The sequence below is a fragment of the Pseudopipra pipra genome, chromosome 3, assembly GCF_036250125.1.
Source record: "Pseudopipra pipra isolate bDixPip1 chromosome 3, bDixPip1.hap1, whole genome shotgun sequence".
Lineage (NCBI taxonomy): Eukaryota > Metazoa > Chordata > Aves > Passeriformes > Pipridae > Pseudopipra > Pseudopipra pipra.
In genome coordinates this window covers 9,862,214-9,883,844 of record NC_087551.1, presented here as the reverse complement: position 1 = coordinate 9,883,844, position 21,631 = coordinate 9,862,214, and the positions used below count along the sequence as shown (strand labels likewise).

Genomic DNA, 21,631 nt, shown 5'->3' with positions numbered 1-21,631 from the left:
ATTTAATAATGTACAGCACACTATTGTGGAAATTCTGGCCTAATTCTAGTAACCAGGAGGCAAAGCTTCCTCTGGAGTTGCCAGTAATTGGCTTGTTTCATGGCTGAGAATCAGGCTCTAATAACTTGTGAAATTTCTTCATTTAAAAGTGAGCAGTTCTCTGTTCATAAGTGTACAATAAAAACCATGAGAAACTAGAACACATTGTTTAAAATCTGTTCCTATTTAAAGGAAACCTGATGAAAAGTTTTGAGCTCCAGGCTGTCAGTTTGTATGCCAACTTCCAGACTGAATGACTTAGCAGTTATGCTTAAACCTCCCTGCAAAAAGGAGCTTACAATAGGAGTGCTATAGAGTGAAAAAATGAAGGATTTCATATATCAACAAAAGAGGACACCAGCATACAACTTCTCTTTGTGTTTTATTGGACTGAAGCCAGTGTTGGTGCAACTGTTATGATAATATTAATTAGGCATGTAAGATCACATTTTCAGTGGTTGCCTTCATAAATACTGGAATATTTATCCACATATGCAAAATGGGAAATTGCCTGTGCAGATACCAAACTATCTGTACAAATCAACAGCTGTGAATAAAGTTCCCCAGTGCTCCTTTTTCCAAAATGTGCCATGCAGGCTTTGTGCCAAGGGCACCCCTGTATTCAGAGCAATGAAGTGCAGCAGCTTGTGCTCCTTTTGCCTGTCACATGTATAACACGTAACAGCAGGGCTGGCATGTAACGGGCCTGCTTCTCCTTTCAGACATGCAGTGCCTGTAAGGTAATGCTACACTGAGCACAAGGGATGTAAACCTATGATGCTCCTCCCTGTGTGCAACTCTTCCTCACCTCCCCACCTTCACAGAGCTCTATTGATTCCCACTGACACACAACCCTCTGCAGTGGGTGTAGATCGACCATGTGGCTGCATGAACCTGTACACCCATCCCCAGCGGGGCTTCAACCTGCTCCAAACACATCTAATGGTGCTGCAAAGAACTAATCCTTCCAGAACACATTTTGCCTTCAAATGTGTGCACAATTCCGTGGAAATTTTCATTCTGGTAACAGCACAGATATTTCTTGGTGAAGTTGTCTAAAAAAAATCAATTAGATTTTTCAGAGTTGTCATGTAATAATGTTTGAACATTAAGGAATGCTCTGAGCAATAGTAACTATGCAGGAGTTGTAAAACTTGAGCTAAAGAAAAATTGTACTAAATATAAAAAATCTTTAACTGCCACAGTACTGCTGTGTGGTAATATGAACTGAAATTATTTGAACCAGGTAATGCAGGAACAGTGTAAATGTTTAAAAGCTAAAAGCATCCTATGAAGGCAGCTGATTATTAATCTGGAATTTGATTTTGCCTGAAAGTACTTAAGTTATAATTTTCAGTTTTAAGGCAGCTGGTATTGCAATTCAAGAACTGATTGGGAAAATTTTTATTGCTCATCTGCTAAGTAAAATTTCATAAGGAAAAATCTGGATTATTTTTGTGATTCTTTTTGACACTGGATTTGAGAAGCAATACACGCTACCATGCTTAGTGACAGAAAACAAACCAGATTGCAAATATACCAGGAAGGAATAATTACAAATTTTCAATTGTCTTGTGCTGTGTAGTTCTGTGACCATCTATCTTGGATGACATGTGCAGAAAGTTACATTAGAAGCAGTCTGAGGTTATTTTAATGCTTTTCCAGAGACATCACTAATCCAAATTAACAATTTGGCCTTACTGTAACAAGAAACTCAGAAAATATCCTTACATTCTGCTAGCTTTTGCTTCTCTTCTAAGTAACTGTGCTTCATCTGTGATGCTAAAGGAAAGAGGATGAAAAGAGGAATGATAATCCTTACAAGTGCTGTCAGCAAATATTAATATTAGAGGACGCACACAGTTTGATAAAACACAGAAATTTACCAGAAAAAATTAAGACAGCCCCGATGTTTTCACCTTGTAAGGGAGATACCTTAAATTCGCAGTGAAAGAAAGGCTTACAGAGCCCAGCAGGTGGGCTGGTGTTACTGAGCCCCCCAGTCTCATCAGATAGTGAAGGGAGCTGCAACTGAGCCCAGGACTGGGCTGAGTCCGTCTGTCTGCCGGCAGAGCCACGCAGACAGCAGGGTGTGGACCACAGGGATGACTGTGCTACCCTGGACCCAAAGAGGGGGTAATTCCAGCCCAACAGACCTTTGGACCCGTGGTGAAACTTGTAGGATTAACAGGATTAATCAGATAAAGAAAATGGATCGTTCTCTCTGAAATGGCCATTTCAGATAGCAGGCAGGGCGCCGAGGCCGGACTGGCACTGCGGCGCGTTCGAGATGCCCTCTGCTGGGGTCCCAGCATGTGCTGGGCTGAACAGAACAGAGAATATCCTAAAAACCATAAGAATTCAGAGTATAAGTTCCCACTGACGTTTCTAGTGGCATAAAGTGAATATTTTTCCAATTTTTTTTTTCTTCTCTGGTTTAAAAAGTTTTCAAATACTCTGATATAAATTGGGAGAGAGTATCTTTTTCTGTGCTTCCTTACTCCATAGAAATAAAGAGGCATATATCAACAAGAAATTCGAAGCTGCATTTTTGGTGTCAATCATTGAACATTTCGAGGTTTTGTTTAGTTTCACTTACGATTATTTATATTTTACCTGGTTCTTTCTTCTCAGAGTACTGGTGGATCCCAATGTCTTCATCTACACAAATAAATGTCAATATATTTCATTATGGATGTGACACTAGAAACAGAACACAACTTAGCAAGCAAAGTTCAGCATCTCAGTTTTTGCCAGCTGAAACAGTGTCAGGTATTAAAATACAAGCAATGGTAAAAAAAACCCCAGCATACAGCCTGAATACCATTATGACTTCCAAGAACCAGCAGGCAAGGCATGAAAAAGGATGTGACAAATTTATTTGGAGCTGTCATTACCTTCACATATGCTTTGATTCTCTTCCAGCTGCCAACATGCAAAAGTATTTTTACCACCTTCATAATCAGCATATTTTGTGTTCTTTCACAAGGAAAGGTAGGGATCACAGTGAAAAGTGTACCTTAGAATAACTTAAAATGTTTCCTAATGACTGACACAGCTGAGTTAAAGACAACAGCATTTTTTTAAGATTGATGAACTCATAAAGCTGCTCTTTCAAAGGATCCAATATTCTTAATTTATAGGTAATATCATCTACCTCGTTCCCAAGGCAAAGAAATTTGGATGTTTCAGCTAAATTGGGCCTGCAACCACACCAGTCACTTCCTGATGTGGCTGACAGGTAAATAGTTGGGTGTGCCAAGGCAAGATGCACTGAGCAGACCTAAAGGACAGTGTTACACTGCATCTTTTTTAAATAATTAGCTTGTCACTGCATCCATCTCCTTCTAAACTCAGACACGGATATACCATGGGGAGAAATTCCGTACATGGAGGAAGAAGGTAGGAAGACACTGAAATGGCAGGCAGGTTTTAAACCAGGACAGCAGTCCTCCCTTCTGCCTCAGAATTTTTGAACGAGGTCTCTAGGCAATGAATAAATGGAAGCAAGAAGGTCAAAAGTGGAAAATAGGCACAGCAACACACTCTTTTAACTACAATAAATCACAACTGTGATTTATTTAAACCATCAGACTTCTACGAAATACAGCTTTTGACTTGTTGATGTTATTTGTTGTTACAGAACAGCTCTCACACAAAGATGGGATGTCAAGGGCATATTGAGTCAATATTTGAATAATAGTGTTCAACTGAATATCCACTGATCATTCAAAATAATATTTCAGCAAAAGTATTGTACACTACAATTGGCATGATGTGTCATAAATAATATTTTGATGTGGTCCACTTATAAACCAGTGGGTTTTTTCAGTATTATATTTTAGCAATAGCAAGGCAAGACGAGAACGAAGGTAATTTCTACATGGCTAGTAATTAGTCATGTGTCTCCTGGAACAATCAATTAATTAGATAAATACGTCCTTACAAGTATAAAATTTCAAGTAATTATGCAAAACACCCAGAACACGCAGTATTTTCTTATTTGCCCATTGAGTACAAATCACAATGCCTCTGCAAATCACTTGACTATAGATCATTCACCCAAAATTACACTGAAGCTTACAATCAACTAGACTATGGCTTACTGAGAAGAGAAATGCATTCAATTAAATAATAATCTTAACATTTTTTACTTGAAAGGATGCTCCAGTTCTGTGGCAAGATAAGCAAAGAAGCTGACCAAGTTCAAACACCATATTGCTGCCTAATTTTCTTTCCCTTAAGTATAAAAAAAACATTTCTTTTGAGTAGTCAGAATTTTACATTAGTTTAATATTCACCAACAAGCTTTGATGTTTTGTTTTAGTAACAGGTAAGAGCTCACCTCTAATACGTAAGCTGGTCTTCAAAGACCACAGAAACATCTCAGTCAGGAAGAAGGACATCTGGTGACATATGGGGCCTTAGCACTGGGAAAAGAAGGAGAGAAACCTCATGAGCCAATTTATTACCCTCTACCACCAGTGAAACTGCAGGTATTTTGGAAACTAAGTGCTAGAAGAACCTAGCATTGACAATATTTTGTTGTATGTAAGCTGTTGCTTTTGACCACAATAAAATGAATAATGCATGGGAAAGAATAGGATAAGAAATAGAATATGTCTATATACACATCATACACAGACACAAATCAACATTTCTTTAAATGTGCTGCTCTTACTAAAGTAAATAATTTTGTGCTTGATGCGTCTTATACACACATTATAATCTATTTTTACTGTATAGTTATTACCTTGACATAGGCAAAAATGGAACCACTCTTTAAATATCCGGTTTAGATAGGAAAATTTGACTGTCAGGCCAAATTTTTTAAATGCTGTACATTGGGAAGTGTCAATATAGTCAAGAAACAGCTTTGAACACAACATCTGCAGATATTAGTTATAGTGCCAAAACCAACAAATGATGTCTTCCCAAATAAAAAAAAAAGCACTTAGAATAAATCAATTAGAACTGACAAAACAACAGATGTTAAGTATATAGAATATGAGTTGAAATATTATGTACACTGGCTACTTATTAAATGTTTGCTATGCTTTTTTAAACAATCCATCTGACTATTCCCAGCAGAGGATGTTTGTGTTTCAAAGGAGAATTGGGAATATTCCAAGACACAGTACCCAGCAGACTTCCCTGAGTGATTTTCTGCAGTGGGCCATCAGATGAATGACTTTCACTACTTTCTCCAAACCCAAGGATCCACTGAAAGCTGGACTCAGCAGTGGTATTTATGCAACTTTAGGACCACTGTTAATGTGGTATTATGCTTGAACTTTTTTCTTTTTTGAAGTAGACTCTTAATTTGCTTTCCATGAGTGCCATTTAGACAGTGAATCAATTACGAGACGATTGCAGAATTTCTATCACATAGAGTACCAGACCTTTGTGTCAAGAGTGCCATGAAGAAAAACATGTGCAAGAATCTCAGGTGGCATCAAGGAAGCTATCATGGTCCCAGCAGAGCTGGGAGACCTTGAGGCATTATCACTCAAGCTAATGTGTATGTTTTGAAGTACTGCCTAATCCACTGAAATAGCACCAAGTGGAAATAGCATTTTCTTTCCACTGATCCCCAAATGTACAAAAAGTCTTGCTGACTTACTAAATCCCATAGTTCTATCAAAAAAAAAAAAAAAAAGAAAGCTCACAACACAGATCTAGTAAATATACCTTCATCTTGGGTGAGAATGAGGTTTGGAAAAAAAATGCAAGGAGATTAGTAGCATGGTGGTCTGTTGAACATGGGAACCATTTTGGTATAAATATGGATGACAGCAGCCCATCTTTTTCCATATGGACTAAAGTAAAAGAAGACTGTACATTATAATTTTATTTATTTTCTCTTTTTTTTCCCTTACTTACTTTAGCAAGTGAAACAAAACTTGCATTCCCCAGGGGCCATAGATCCTAGATCAGAATCTCTCACTAATAGGAAGTCATTAAATTGAGTGACCTTCTCAAAATCCTATCATGGCTTGACTTAAAAAACCCTCACACACCTTTGAGTGGCAGATGATCTGTTCAGCTGGAGAGAAGGCACATTGCCCAGAAACAAGGTGTGGTGGGGTGACCCTGACGGGACACCATGTGCCCACCGAAGCTGCCCTCACTCCCCTGCTGAGGGGGACAGGGCAGAGAAAATATAATGAAAGGCCTGTGGGTAAAGAAAAGGATGTGGAGAGATCACTGACTGACATGGGCAAAACAGACTTGACTTGAAGAAATCAGTTTAATTTATTACCAAACAAAACAGAGCAAGATAATGAGAAATAAAATCATATCTTAAGAACACCTTCTACCCACCTCTCTCTTCTTCCTGGGCTCAGCTTTACTCTTGATTTCTGTACCTGTTCCCCCCAGTTAATGGGGGCTGCAGTCACTTCATCACACTTTGCCTCTGCCACCCCTTCCTCCTTGAGGGGAGGACTCCATACTCCTCCCCTGCTCCAGTGTGGGTCCCTTGCACAGGGTGCAGTCCTTCAGGAACAGACTGCTACAGCATGGGCCCCTCACGGGAATATTCCTATTCCCCCATAAGGAATAGGCTGCTCTAGTGTGGGGTCACAAGTCCTGCCAACAAATCTGCTTGAGCGTGGGCTGCTCTCTCCAGGGGGCTACAGATCCTGCCAGGAGCCTGTTCCAGCATGGACTTTCTATTGGGCCACAGCCTCCTTAAGGCATCCTCCTGCTTGAGTGTGACTTCATGGACTGCAGGTGGATCTCTGCCCCTCTGTGGACCTCCATGGGCTGTAGGGACCCAGCTGCCTTATCATGGTCTGCACCACAGGCTGTAGGGACAGCTCAGTGCCTGGACCACCTCCTCCCCCTCCTTCTTCCCTGGCCTTGGTGTCCACAAGGTTATTCCTCACATATATTCTCACTCCTCTCTCTGGCTGCAATTTGCTCTTGCACTGTAACTTTTCCCCCTTCTTAAATACGTTATCCCATCACTGATGGGCTCAGTCTTGGCCAGCGGTGGGTCTGTCCTGGAGCCGGCTGACATTGGCTCTGTTGGACATGGGGGAAGCTTCCAGCAGCTTCACACAGAAGCCATGCCTGTAGATTCCCCCCTCCTAAAATCTTACTGCACAAACTCAAAACACAAGCTAAGACTAGAAGACTTTGGCATGACAGATAACCTAACAGAAATTCCCCGAATTATTCCAAAGCTCTTGTATGCAGGCTGCATGGGCATTTCCAGTTGTGCCCTCCCAAGCCTTCCCATAATACTGCTGTGTGCCTTCCCAACTGACAGATCAGAGATGACTTTTGAGTCCTTACTTTTTTCACTGTTAGACACATGGAGGGAACTTGCCAAAAAAAAACAGAAGTAATTTTTCAAGTGAGCACTAAATACCCAGTGTACAAGACACGTACTTTTCAAAAATTTGTCCTCAAAAATGTGGAAAAAAAAAAAGTTTGTAAGAAAATGTCAAAACTCAAAGACTTCTAAAGAACAGCCCTTCAGTTCCACACTGAGAAAGCAAAATTCTCAATGTACCTAAAAAGGGAGAAGAGATTTTGTCAATTATTATTATCTTGAGTTTAGCTTTTTTTCTGCTCCCTTTCCTTGGGCTCTGGACACTCACTAATCAGCTAATTATTGGAATGCTTGTTACTGTTGTGCTAGTGAGAATGGACATCTGCTCAAAAATACTGCTCCAGTCTAACAAATTCTAATCTCAAATACCTTCTGATTAGTTATACTCTACAGGGAAAAAAAGAAAAAGAGAGAAAATTTGCTTCTGTAACAAAATATGGCATCGTAAAGTCTGAATATTTTGTTCAGAGGAATTATTCTTTCTTGTTCCTTTTGAAGGAATACATGGTAACTTTCAGAGTTATGCAACTACATCTCACCATTTCCCACATCATTATATTCCAGCACAATGGGGATGAGGATGATGACTACAAAGTGACCTTTCTGTATTTGAAAAGTGCCTCTCAGAATTTACAATGTTCCTTCAACTCCATGAGCTGGGCCCCGCTATTGCCAAGAGGTAGGTAAGAAAACATAAAAATTCCTCCCATTGAGCTTTAAGGACTCCATCCTTCCCTCTTTAAAACTGATTAGAATCAGGAAAAAAATGGGATGAAATAACTCTACTGTTAAGGTAAAACTGGAATTGAATTTACCAGCTGTTCTTTTTCTGGCTCACACAATACCAACTGTGTGCTTTCACAATATCACGAACAACAGGGATATTTTAGTGGTTGCAAAAGCTTACTGACAAATGGAGATGTTTTGCAATGGTCAGCCTGTGCCAGTGTCTGTGTTGATTGTTTTGTTTAAGAAAAAATCTTCAGTTTAGTAAATCATCCAGAAAATAACTGCCTGGCCCCTCTGAAACCTCAACAAATGCCAAAATTGATATCAAGAGTCCTTTCTGACACCTCCAATAGAGATGCTGTCATGACAAACAATTATAAACTGTGCACTGCCTGAGTGATTTGGGGCAGTGATACTGCATTTCTTCTCTTTCCATAGTTACCTGGGAGAGTGGGGTGCTTGTGAAAGGCAATGCTCAGCTCCTGAGGTGAGTGCATCCCAAGAACATGACCTCTGAAAACATACTAGGAGCAATCTAGAGCTAGAGAAAAGGAGATACTGACTACAACAGACCATCTGAATTTTGTAGTTCATGTGCCAGAAGCATGGCTTGGTGTGACAATATTGTCTGAAATGCCCCTCTAAGAGTAAACTGCAGGCTACAGGGCAGCATTTGATGACCTATTCCATTGAAGGTGGGCCAATGTGCTCCCAGAAACACAACATTCCCAGTGAAAGAGCAATAAATAAGGGCAATCTCCTCCAAAATATTGCTGTAGTTTGGGATACACTCCTAAGGAGTGGAAACAAGGTGAAATACACAGCCAGTCAGAAAGCAGGTCCCTCTGTGCTTTGGCAAAGTTACAGAGCTGCTGCAATGGCAAGTGTACATATACTAGTAAAGGTGCTTCAGATGGAGATTTGGGCAGATATTATAGGACACAAGGCCCAAATAAAAGAAAATGCTGCAGAATTAATTTTCACTACTCACATGGTATCAGAATTTCTTGGCAAATAATAAAATACCAGGAATTATTTTATAAGAATTGTCACAGAGCATCCTTTTGTGTTCTCCTATTCCATAAAATCACACAGTCATTGAACATCCTGAGTTGAAAGGGACCTGCAAGGATCATTGAAGTCCAACTTCTGGCCCTGCACAGGACCATGCCCAAGAATCACATCATTTGCCTGAGGTATTGTCTAAACACTCCTTGAACTCAGACAGGCTTGGTGATGTGACCGCTGCTTTGGGGAGCCTGTTCCAGTGCCCAACCAGCCTCTGGGTGAAAAACCTTTTCCTAATATCCAACCTAAACTTTCCCTGACATAACTTCAGGCCATTCTCTTGGATCCTGTCACTGGTCACCAGAGAGAAGAGATCAGTGCCTGTCCCTCCTCTTCCCCTCTCAAGGAAGTTGTAACTGCAATGAGGTCTCCCCTCAGTCTCTTCTCCTCCAGGCTGAACAGACCAAGTGACCTCAGACGCTCCTCATAAGGCTTCCTCTCTAGGCCCTTCACCATCCTTGAGACCTTCCTTTGGACAGGTGAGGCCACCCCAGAGCAGAGCAGAGTAGGACAACCCCTCCCTTGACCAGCTGGCGATGCTTTGTCTGATGCCCCCAGACATGGTTGGCCCTCCTGGCTGCCAGGGCATGACTGACTCATATTCAACTTGCCATCAACCAGGACCTCCTGATCCCTTTTTGCAGTGCTGTTCTCCAGCAGTTCCCCAGTTTGTATGTACATCCAGGGTTGACCCATACCAGGCACAGAATCCAGATTGCTTTTATTAAAAGAAAGCGTAACCTTATTTTCTGATAAGTAGAGATTCTAATCTTCATTTTTTGCTTCGCAGTGGCAAAGTCTGAGATCAACAGAAGCTCTTCAGTGCTTTACAAACAGCATCCAGTTCAGGGTCTCATTTACAGTGAGACTGTGGTTAAGCACAATGGTGAATTCTATTCTGTCATTCAAGATCAGACCAAAAATGCCTTGGCTACATAAAGGAAAAGACTGACCTGATCAAATTTGAATCAAATGGGTTATTAATTCTTCTGTAATGGCAACTGCAAAATTGGCTTTGGTGGTCCCCATTCTTTCCACTGTGTTGGCTCCCCCATGCCTCTGCTTCCAAATCACCACTGCAGTTTGGCACCTTCCCCTTTATAAGCAGGCTTGGGCTCATCTTCTTTTTCCTCCCTTTTCTTAGATGCTCATCGAACTCAGAATCCTTCTCACCTTCTTTCTGAGCCTAGGCCAGCCCCTCCTCACAACTACTGGGACTGAAACTCCCCACCTGAGATCTTGGCTATCTTTAGTAGCATAGTGAGCTTTATCCTTATATTCATTTATTTCTCCTTTAAATCCCTTTTCCACTGAGAAAAGAAGTGTAGATTTTGTAGTATAAATGAAAATCAGATCCCTTGTCACTAAGACCAACCTCTGACTTTAAGAAATAGAAATACAGGTATGCTTCTATAAATCTATTCAGTGCATAATAATTCATACTATAATATTGGTGTATTTCCAACTAACACAAATAAAAAGTTGATAAATTATCATAAATCTGAACCTCTAGGCAAATATTTACTCTTGCTACTTTCTTCAGAATTTGATGACTCAGAATATTTTTGCCAACACATGAATGAATCAAATTCTTTTAATTACTCCAACTCCCTCAATCTAAATAGGAAAACTATTTTGTAGATGGGTGAACAACACACAAGAGCTGTATCGAAATACACAGTGAAACTTCTATTGTAAGAAAGGCCTAAGTATGGCTTGCAGAATAATCATGGAAAGGAAATACATTATCTGATAACTCAAGAATTCTGGCATGAAAATTATACATTGTAAATTTATTCCCATATGCTGTGAAGTTGTATCATGTTCCATTGAATTATTTTTTGTGAGGTTTGTTTTATTGTTTTCTGGGTCTGCAAATAATCCTTTTTTTTTGCAATGACAATTGTATTTACTGAGTTTTCATACTTTAAGCTATTTACATATTTACTAATGAAATATACATATAACTCCTTAAGAACACTAAGACTATTTGTCACATAGTAAGAACATTGAAAATCTGTAAATGCTGTAAAACAGAACAAACATTTTATCTCCAGTTGATATCAATTAAAATTATTTCTTGCATAATTGGCAAAAAAGCCACAAGGGCCATTATTCAGAATGGGAATTGTTGGATGAGACAGCTGTCCAGTTCATCCTCTGAGCTCTGAACTAAAAACTCTGTCTACTAGATAGAGTATGCTGAAGTTCAAGGACACATGCAGAAATACTACAGAAAATTTATTTGGGGGTAACTTGTTGCGACCAAATTGCTTGTTCATGTGTCAAAACTGAAGGCACAGTTTTTGCCGAGTTGTCACCCAAGTAGGTGATGACAGGATCAGAAACTGAATTCTCCTGCCACACTGCCATTGTTCTTACCTTCAGAAACACACTTCCAATAAATGTTATTGGTGTTTTGAAAGACAGCTATTGATTAACTGAACAGATAATAAGATTAACAACGTTTAAGCAGAATTAATTTGAGGGAGGTAATGCCATTTGTCAAGAAGACACTTAAGTTTATGTATCAGCCCCACCTCTGACAACACCGATGAGGCTAGGAACCATTCTCCAATTGATACTGCAGGCAAGTATTACAATCTATAACAACTCTCAGACAGAGTGGGTGTGAAAAGTTAAGAAGGTCACAGAAAATAGATATAATTGACCTGCATTTTTACTTCACAGAGTGAAAAGTTCATATACACATTTTGACAAAGACCCTGAAGGCCTTTATATAAACCAGATAGCAGATAAGTGATCCAAACTATAGATATCCAGTACTGACACATGACATAAGGCAATTACAGAAGTACTAAATGTCAAGCTGTTCTTCGACATTCTTTTAGATAGTGATTTCTGTTGTAAATAAACCAATTTTTCAATACTAAAGGTCAGTAGGTCATAAAATTAAGGTCGTAACAGTTATTTCTTACTGTCAGCCAAAGGAGAAGGAAACAAAATCTCTCTTTTTTCAAGCTAAGCAGAAAGGAGGTGGAAGGACCTGTAAATAATCCAAGCACAGGAAAAGTCCTTGTTCTGATGCCCTACCATTGTTGCGACTCCTGTTTGCAAGGAAGGAGGTTTATATTGGTTAAACTCAGAACACCAGTTCACATTGGAAATTCATGGTGTAAATGAGTGGTTTACAGCAGTACTACTGACAGCAGATCTGAATTGTTTCTTTCTATTTATGCCTCTATGCATAGGCATCTTAGTTCATCAGCTGCCTTGCAGCATGGGCTGCTACTATTAAATAAACAGTGACCAGAACAACAGTTAAGTACAAAGCAATGGGTTAGCCACAATTCAATCTGAATTTTAACTACACTTGCACCTAAGCAAATAAGATTCTTCTATATTTTTATGCAGTGCTTCAGATTTATCTATCACACAACTAACCAGATCTGTATGGATGTCGCTTAATTTAAAGAGCAGCACTAAAAATACAGCATGAACATCTATTTAGTTTTCCATTTGTTTCATTTCTCACTGAACTGTACAGCTCTTACCTTTAAAATTTCATACACTTCATGTTCACTGAGTGTGTATTTAAAGAATTTTCAAAAGAATGTTCATAAACACATTGAATTAATTCAAAAATCTTGCAAATTTACAAGGTGCTTTTAAAAACAGAAATGTATTTCTGAGTATATGGTATGAGTTGAATAAACTTATTAGAACAAACAGATTATTTTCAGATCTACAATATCTTTAAATGTATTTTTTGCATTCTTTCCTAGAATGTTCTGTTATTTAAAAATTTTTCAGAAGCTATTTTACGTTGTCCTAATTTGTTTAGATGCAGGCAATAAATTAGGCAAGCAACAAATTAAGCTTCACTAATACTTGAAAATCACCTTTGAATAGCCTTTTGCAAGGCTCATTGAGATTCTGGTTTGAGAGCATTTATTTTTAATTTTTTTTTCAGCTATACTTGAATTCTAGTTAATCCAGTGAGACTTGTATCTTGGTTTTTTCAATGTAATAGTAAAAAAACTACAATGGCTGTGTGTCAGACTGCCTTTTAAGAAAGATTTGATTGCAAACACAAACAAAAAGCTTTTATTCTTTTGTACTCCTTTATGATCTTCAAACAAGTTTCTATGAAAAGGACTAATATTTTTTCAATTTTAAGCCATACTCACCTTTGCAGTTAGGAAAGACAAAAAAAATGAAAATTTCATGTTACAATAATTAATTCCTGATTGTGATGTTACAGTACAGTTTATGTTGTGTTCTAATTATGCAGATATGCATTAGGGAAAACAACTTTGAAGGAAGAAATGCATTCGTTTAAACATTTTCATAATTACATTCGAAACTGTTGAGCAGTGGGGTCATATACAAAACCAAAATATACACAGATTTTTATACTGAACTACAAACTGCTCTACTACTCTTAAGAAAACCATGAGAGAGAAACACCTGTTCTATAAGTACAGCTAGTTTCAGAAATCTGCCTTATTAAAAATGCAAACAAAATAGGTCCAAAATGGTCAAAAGCTCAGAGCAGCTTCATTCTACTTCTTATGTGAGCAGAGTAAGACCAGCTGTCAGTAAGATCCCTGCAATTGTCTTTGACCAGTATTTAAAACAGTTTTGGTCTCAAACCTGTCCTACAACAGAACAACAACAGATTTACTAACTTCCAGCACTACTGCTATACATTTGAGTATCCACAGTAAAGAGAAATTGTTTTAGGATCTGCAAGAAATCACATAGATAATGGATAGCATCCAACATTTCTTAAGGAAAACTTCTCTTGCTAACAATACTATCACCACTGGATAAACATTGCTAGGTGCCACTTCATGATTAGCTTCATCTGCCTGAAAAAGTGGAATATTACAGCATCTTTATTTGATATACTAGATATTGATACTGATGAAGAAGTAATTGCATCCACCAACCTCAGTTTCATGTATGCAAGTGCTCTAACTTCTGGTTGGTATGAATGAGTTGGCACTTCTTAGCTTCTGTAAAATAATGCAGTGATGGGAATTATATGTATTATATATTAAACGAAAACTGAAATGAAAACGGACTTTTAGACAACTCCTAATACTCAGAAACAACCAGGTAGCTTGCAGCATCTTCCCAACATGTAGCCAAACTATGGAGAGAAATGTGAATTGGTTCTCCATAGAAATGGCCTTTTTTTTTTTTTTTTAGATAATACTGGTGATGCGTTCTCTGGCTTCAGGCTTACTGTCTTACTTGTCTAGTTGAATATTGAGGGTGTTTTTCTAGTGGACAGATTTGAAAGAGCCAAGATTTACTCAATCAAAATATGTGTATCCTTACTATCTTTAGCCACCAGTTAGCATGTCCAGTATATTTGTTCATCTACCCTTTCTTTTCATATTAATGTTTATTAGCTCTACTTCCATCATTAAGCAATGGATTTATGGACTTATTGGAAAAAAAATTAATACAAAGCAGCTCTTGCTAATACAAGAAATATTTACTGAAAGAATCAATCCTGTTAAAATTATAAAGTATAATAAGAGAAGGTGTAATTAGCTTACTAAAGTATACGATTAGGTAGACCTGGTTCTACTTTTATAACACCAGTTGTGAACTCAACCAATGATTTACAACAGCTGCTCAAATATGCTACCAGCAGAAAAATCCATCTAGCTAAGTTTCTAAGAGTTTATAACTTAAAATGGGATCCTGTTATCATTCAGCTCAGAGGAAAAACTACTACTGGGTCAATTGGTCCAAGCTATGAGAGAGCAGAGTGTGTACACCAATATTTTGCTCCAAATTATAATACTATTATGATTGGCATGAGACTAATGCCAAACACACTTATCAGATTAGGGCTAAAGTTTGCTGGGCAAACATCATAAACTGTTGCATTACAGATCTCCTTAGTACCTGGTTATATTGTTTTCATAGGTCTGATCTAAAAATCTCCTTAAAAATCTATGAACAAGTACTTTCAAAATGACATGACATAACCTTCAATGCCTAATACCTTCACAGCACTCACATGCTTCCAGTTACCTGTGAATTCATTCAGAAGGTCCAAATTTTATAGAGAATTAACAGAACATCCAATATCCAATCATTCACAATATCCAATTATTCAGTCCACACCAAAGAAAGATGTTTTACTTTTGCTTAGATTCTACTCTCAAATTAGAAAACAAATTACTTAAATCTGAACCAAACAGTACAAGCACTAAAGAAAAAATGTACACCTTTTAACAGCAAAAAGAAACACAAACAAATGAGTATCGTATAAAATCTTGGAAGAATTAGAATTAAATTAGTTATACAACAATGGATGTAGGCTTCACAAAGCACATCCACTGATGCTGAAATTTATACTACTTAAATATAGATGTATATACTCAATTCCCAAGTTGATAGTGAATATGACATCAGGAAGATTCACTGATTTTAGTTCCACCTGTACTTGCAATGTAAGAACTGTCCTTTGAGAAGAAAGGTCCTCACAATCTCAGAAAAGATATCCAAGTGCTGTATATGTATAACTGGAGAACAGTACCTGCAGCCCTTCATATAAATATACTACTATGAGCATTATCAACTTATATTGGTGCAATAAAGATGTGGACACTTATGCCTGAAGGGATATTTTGCTACCCTTTTTAAGGTTTAGAAGGCTATATAGCTTCTTAAGAAGCTCATGAAGAAGACTTTGATCCCTTTCCTTTCTGAGCTCTGTGCCAGTTCCCTCAGCTGTCAACCAACACTTTACTAGAGAAGGTCTTTGGAAGTCTGGGCAGCTTTCAAAAGCAGCTGGAAATCAGAAATCCTTAACTCGAATTTGAAAATTAGTGCAAAGATGTATCAACTTCTCTGGGAGGAGTATTTTCAGAATCACTATCCCCATGGGCTGAATTTAACAAAGACTTGCAGGTGGCAGATTTCTTTGCTGAGTGCTCGTGATCATTCCTGGGCATGGAACTGAGATGTACTGCTTTGTACTATGTTCCATTTGTGAAATGTAATGGCTTTTATTCAGTCTTAGGAACTGATTCCATAACAGCAGAATTTTCTCTTAAAAATCTTTCTATTTCCATTCTCCTTCGCTCACCTTGCACCAGTGCCCCAGGTCAAAAGTGTAGGCTTTAAATTTGTATTCCTAGGACAAATGTTCTAGGAGTACAAATACAAAACCCGTTCCCTACTCTGCTGCCTGCACATCCTTACTGCAAAGACATAGCACTTTAAAGTTTGCTAGTGAATGAAGAATCATGATTTTAGAGAAAAAACCCCCAACTTTATTGTACTCAGTTTTATTTTTAAATCTTTACTAGCAATGGCAGAAATTTGCAAACTGCATCTATTTTACTATTCTTGCTGCAAATACATGAACTGGGGTTATAATGAATGAATCTATTCCTAAACAAGACAGGAATATTGCAGCAAGTGCTATAAAATACAGATGCTTATCTCTGCCATTAACTAGGTAAGAGACCAGCCCATTTTTTCACTGGCATGGGGTCCATGTATATTTTCTTTTGGTTTTACAGTAACAATTATGAAATGTAATAATTTTGCTGCTTGGAATCATTCCACCTTCTCTCAATCCCCTTTAGTTATCTGCATCTTAACCCTCTGAATTCCAAGAATAGGAATGTAAATTAAAGAGGAAGTTAGGTAATTCTAGGAAATATAAAATGATTCCTTGTTAAATCTAGAAATACTTAGCGTTAAGTAAATTGGGTTTTAAGGAAAGAGAGCTCCTTGGTGCAGAAGCACCCTCTAATGGCTGGCTCCTGACTGCTCTGATTAACAACTGGAAAAGCAATTTAATAGCTCCCTTAAAAAGCAAGGGAAACTGCTAAGATACAAAAAAAAAATGAAAAAGAAATGTGAATATACATATGCACACACACATATCCATATTTCACATACATTCTCTGTTGTATATCCCCAACACAGAAAAGGAGCACCATGAATCTGATAAACTTTTTTAATTAGAGCCTGTATTTCCTTTTAAAACAATATTCTCAATTTAGCAGATGAAATAGCTTTTTATGTTTTCCCAGGTTCCAACCATTCTTCAAAATTTCAAGATAAACAGAAACTGAATTTCCTCTCTTATCTCAATTAACTTTTACAAAAGAAAACTAGTCAAAAAAGGCTTTAAGAAAAATGCTATATTAAGTCCAAATCTTACAATAATTTAGGCTGGAAGGAATGTGGAAGTCGTTGGGTCCAATCCCCTGCTTAAGTTGGCCAGTTCTGAAGTTACATCCCAATAGTAAAATATATTAGGAAAAATAAATTCCTTTTGGTGCCTAAGCTGTACTGGAAATGTAAACCATTTCTGCTGTCAAAATATATGCCTTAATAGCTTTTTTCCCCCTTCTATTCTATGGTTTTGCAGATTTTTTTTCCTGAAAATATCCAAAATTTGCTCATATAACTGCATTATTTTATCTCCACATTAAAATGTGTACTTCGCGTACAGTCCTTTATTATTAACTCTTAAGTATAATATCTCAGCGTTCATACAAAGCCAGTGGCAGATAGAGCAGTTAATAACATGAAAGTAATGAGGCTAACCGACCAACTTGCTTCTCAACATCACTTTTCAAATCTCTTTGGGCTAAATTTTCAGTGTGGGGAATTAGCCATAGAAATCCCATTAACATTAATGAATGTTCCATGGTTAACTCCCCATGCTCTGTGCTGAAGATTTACCCCTATATCTCTAAAATAAATATGTGCAGATGCCAAAATTCTTTTTATAGACCCTGAAGAAATTAAGGACTCTATTCTCAAGTAATTGACTTATGCACATATATCTTCTCCCCCCATGGATCATCTTCTACATATCAGAATGGGTGTAATGTCTGCATTATTCTCATTGAACAGATTATCCGAAGTGCATGTTTACTGCATAAAGGGATGAGTTTAGTTAATTGTATATTTTACAAAAATAATATATAGATTGAGTTGGATTTTTCTCATCATTAAATACACAATGCACTGGTTCAACAGTATTCAGTATAATTAAGAACAGCATGTATTGGTACTTATACTGCTGAAGAAAATACAGTATTTAGGAAAGTCAATAGTCTGAAAGAATTGGAAATTATCCTACATCCCTACCAAAAGCCAAAATACAACTGGGGCAACAGAAGTCTCTGCAAGCAGTGGCTGAGGCACTGTGTAAAGATTGTGAGGGATGTTTGTTACATAGACTGTGAAAATATAAAGGTGGGAAGGGCTTCTATGCACAAAACCAGCACCTGCCCTCCATTCTTGAAAAGCAGGGGTGGGGGACACATATTGTCAACATTTTTTCAACTCTTATTTGCAATTTTTACCATTTTAATTTAGAAGCCTAATTGACCAGTTGAGCTCACCATTTCAATCTCCACAACAGCTATAAAAAAAAGTGCCCAAACAACTTCTATGCCAAAATTATGTTTTGCTTTGGCAAAGCACTAAAATTCACGTTTATAAACACTGGGCTTCACTGGTATTAAAGTACATGCATAAATGCTTTATTTACCTGAGAGCTACAACTGCTCATAAAGACAACACACTGTTGACCTTTTATTATACTGAGACTCTTTCAGGCCTCTGATGCATCTCAATCCATTAAGTCAATGAACTGTTTCAAATCATATTCACTTCCTAAAATCTGGGAAATAAATCTTCAGTGACACTCTTTTCATACCTGAAGATTTACCTTACCTTCCTTAAAATTACTCTTCCTGGAAATCAGACAGGAATACGTCAGGTATAAAACCTAATTGTATGCATCTTCCATAGAAATTTAATTTTTTGGGAGCCCTAGTTTGTTGGATTCCCTAGTTTGTTGGTGTTAGCACCACAACCTCAAAGAGGACAGTATACTTTCTCCTTGAATAAAGAATTAAAAAATAATTTACATGGAGCCTGTACAAAGTGTTTTATCTGAAAATAACATACCAGCTAAATGAAGACAGAAGAACCCCCCTGAAATTATCCAGTGAAACCATATTTGAGAAAATTCACTCAGAAAAAATACAATCCTTCTGGTTGCATCTGGAGCTGAAGATGGCACATGTAGATAGAAATTCTTTTAGCTTATGAGCAGACTCTTAAAATCACTTCTAGATCAAAGATTAAATGTATAGTCCTCCTAAGAATATCGAACTATGCGACCATAAACCAATCATCTTTCAATAGCAACACATTTAGACAGATTCCCTCTTTCTATTGAAAGGTCTTTCATACAAGTCTTTCATAGTCAAGATAAAAAAGGGAATTTTCCTGGTAGCATTCTTCACAAAAATGCTTTCAGCTAGAACTGGGAAATCTGGAATGAGGTAAGGTCAGACTGGTGGGGGTGGGGAGGAGAATCAGTCATGTAAACAGGTTTTATATTGCATTTATTACAAACTCCCCTTATTTTCAGTTGCTTCTTTGGAAATTAGCACAACCATGACTGGATTAATTCTCTGTGGGTTTCCCTCTGTACTATTATTGAGCAGTCATGGGAAAACTCAGCCAAATGAGTATGGCTCTAGTGGAGCCATACATCTATGAGGAAGGGCAACCACCAGAACACAGGGTTTGTCTAAAAAAAGACATTCAAACAGATAGGGCACTTAAGCTGACCTCCTCAAAATGATGTCCTCATACTTTAATTGAGCTGACTTTTTCATGTTTTATGCCACTCTAAATGAAAAGGAATAATTTTATAGAGAATGTTTGTTGGTTTTTCTCGTTTTACAGACACATTCCTACCTATTCTTCAAGCAGTCTTACTGCACTTCAGTCCCTCACTGCACTGCTTCACACCTAAGCAGGTCTTGTATTCATACCTACCTCCAAGCCTATGAAGCTGAAACCAGGCATGTCTCCTTTCAGTACGATGAGAAACACAGACATTACAGCAGCCATGTCTTTCTCATACCTTCAGATCATGAGAAAACAAAAGGCAAAGACTTTGGTGTGCCTACAGCCACGTCCAGTGTTTCCTCCCCAGTGGTTCACAGTTGGTGTTCCCTTTCACTGCTGCATCCCCAGAGATGGATGCCATCCTGGTAAACAGCAGCAATGTTTTCTCTGTTTTTTTGTCCAGAGATTTTCTGAACACAGTCTTCAATATCTCCTGGGAATATGCCTCTAGACATACTCCAGCATCAAGACAGATTGCTAAGATTTATTCACAGTGACTAAATTGCTGACATCTGTTCTCCTCTGACCCATTCCCCTTGGCAGTATCAGCTGGAAGACTTAAGTACATTTGTCCATACTTCATGCTGTCTGCTTGTGACATCCTATAAAATATTTTTTCCCATCAAAATTTTTGTTTGTATAGGGTAATGGAAGAATGGGAAAGAGGGTAGGTACTTTAGCCTTCCCACTACACTCAAATGTATTGAGCACTCTATTTATGAAATATCCCCTCTGCTGTTGCATTTCACAGCAGCCTCCTCCCTAAAAGCATCAGAAATTTCCACAACAGTCCCAACACCTGTTTCTCAATATTCAACTAGTTTGCAACTAGAGTGAGCTTTCAGATGGGAATGGCAAAATGCCTGTTGGCACTGCTAGGAACTCTCCTGTCTACCTCACTCGCTGGAGTGAGTTCAGAGATGGTCAGTGGCCTGGGTTACACTGAATTTTTGCTTCCACCACTCGTCATCCCAGCCGTGCACCATTACACTACTTCCCCACATATACCAGCACCAGCTGATCTATCCCTAAAGCAGTGCTCCACCAAACAAAGCGGCTTTGGACAAACGTCCCAGGGAAGGAACTGTTCACGTCATGGACCTGCTCCTCCTCCTTCAGTAGCTCTATGGCCACGACTTCAGAAGTTCTATGAAATCACAGAGCCAAAACCATCTCTCTACATGGCTACACACGCACATGCACAGTCTTATTTCCATTAATGATTATCACGATCTACAACATACGTTCTGTGCTGCCTTGCAGCAGTACAAAATGAAATGGCAAAATTAATGGACGGGGGAGATGAACCATAACTTTTCCAGCTTCATTCTCAATACTAATATTTCTGCAAGTATTCCAGGCACTGACATATGAAAAATTGCATAAACACATAAAAAAAGTGACTGATTCACAGCATGGAACTGAGCAGCATAACATTGCACAATAGGTCCAAACTTCAGGATACCCCGTGGTTAAATTACAAAAGCAGGGAACACAAAATGCATTACTCCAGCATACTGAAGTTATAGAGAGGCATTTCAGTTTGACAGAGTCAAGTTGCTCCACATGGAACAAACAAACTATTCCGGTTCCCCCAAGTGCTCTTCATATGTGACACCACCTTTCTATACAGATCCTTAAAGATCAGGAGGAGCCTGGGATATTGCAATTACAATACACACATGAGGACTTTTAAAGGTAATTCATTGCCACGAAGTCTCACAGCTGTCCTGGCCTTTGTCCTTTCTAAGGATTTCTTCCTGAGATGTGTGATATTTAGTAACT

The 21,631-nt window shown here is 38.2% G+C and overlaps 1 protein-coding gene across 12 annotated transcripts in view; it reads right to left on the bottom strand.

Annotated features, from left to right (window-relative positions):
- WDPCP (WD repeat containing planar cell polarity effector) overlaps nucleotides 1-21,631 on the bottom strand; it is a 149,225-nt gene that overhangs the window by 100,693 nt on the left and 26,901 nt on the right. For 10 of the 12 annotated variants that reach the window (XR_010428902.1, XM_064647663.1, XM_064647658.1 and 7 more), the window contains exons 3-5: nucleotides 4,385-4,469; nucleotides 2,656-2,700; nucleotides 1,771-1,821 (exon numbers count right to left, since the gene is read on the bottom strand). Coding sequence is in view for 11 of the 12 variants with exons in the window: in XM_064647663.1 (XP_064503733.1) it covers nucleotides 1,771-1,821; nucleotides 2,656-2,700; nucleotides 4,385-4,445 (157 nt within the window). In the remaining variant the exon portion in view is untranslated. The remainder of the gene's footprint in view (nucleotides 1-1,770; nucleotides 1,822-2,655; nucleotides 2,701-4,384; nucleotides 4,470-21,631) is intronic. The other 2 variants (XM_064647664.1, XM_064647659.1) reach the window with 1 other exon arrangement.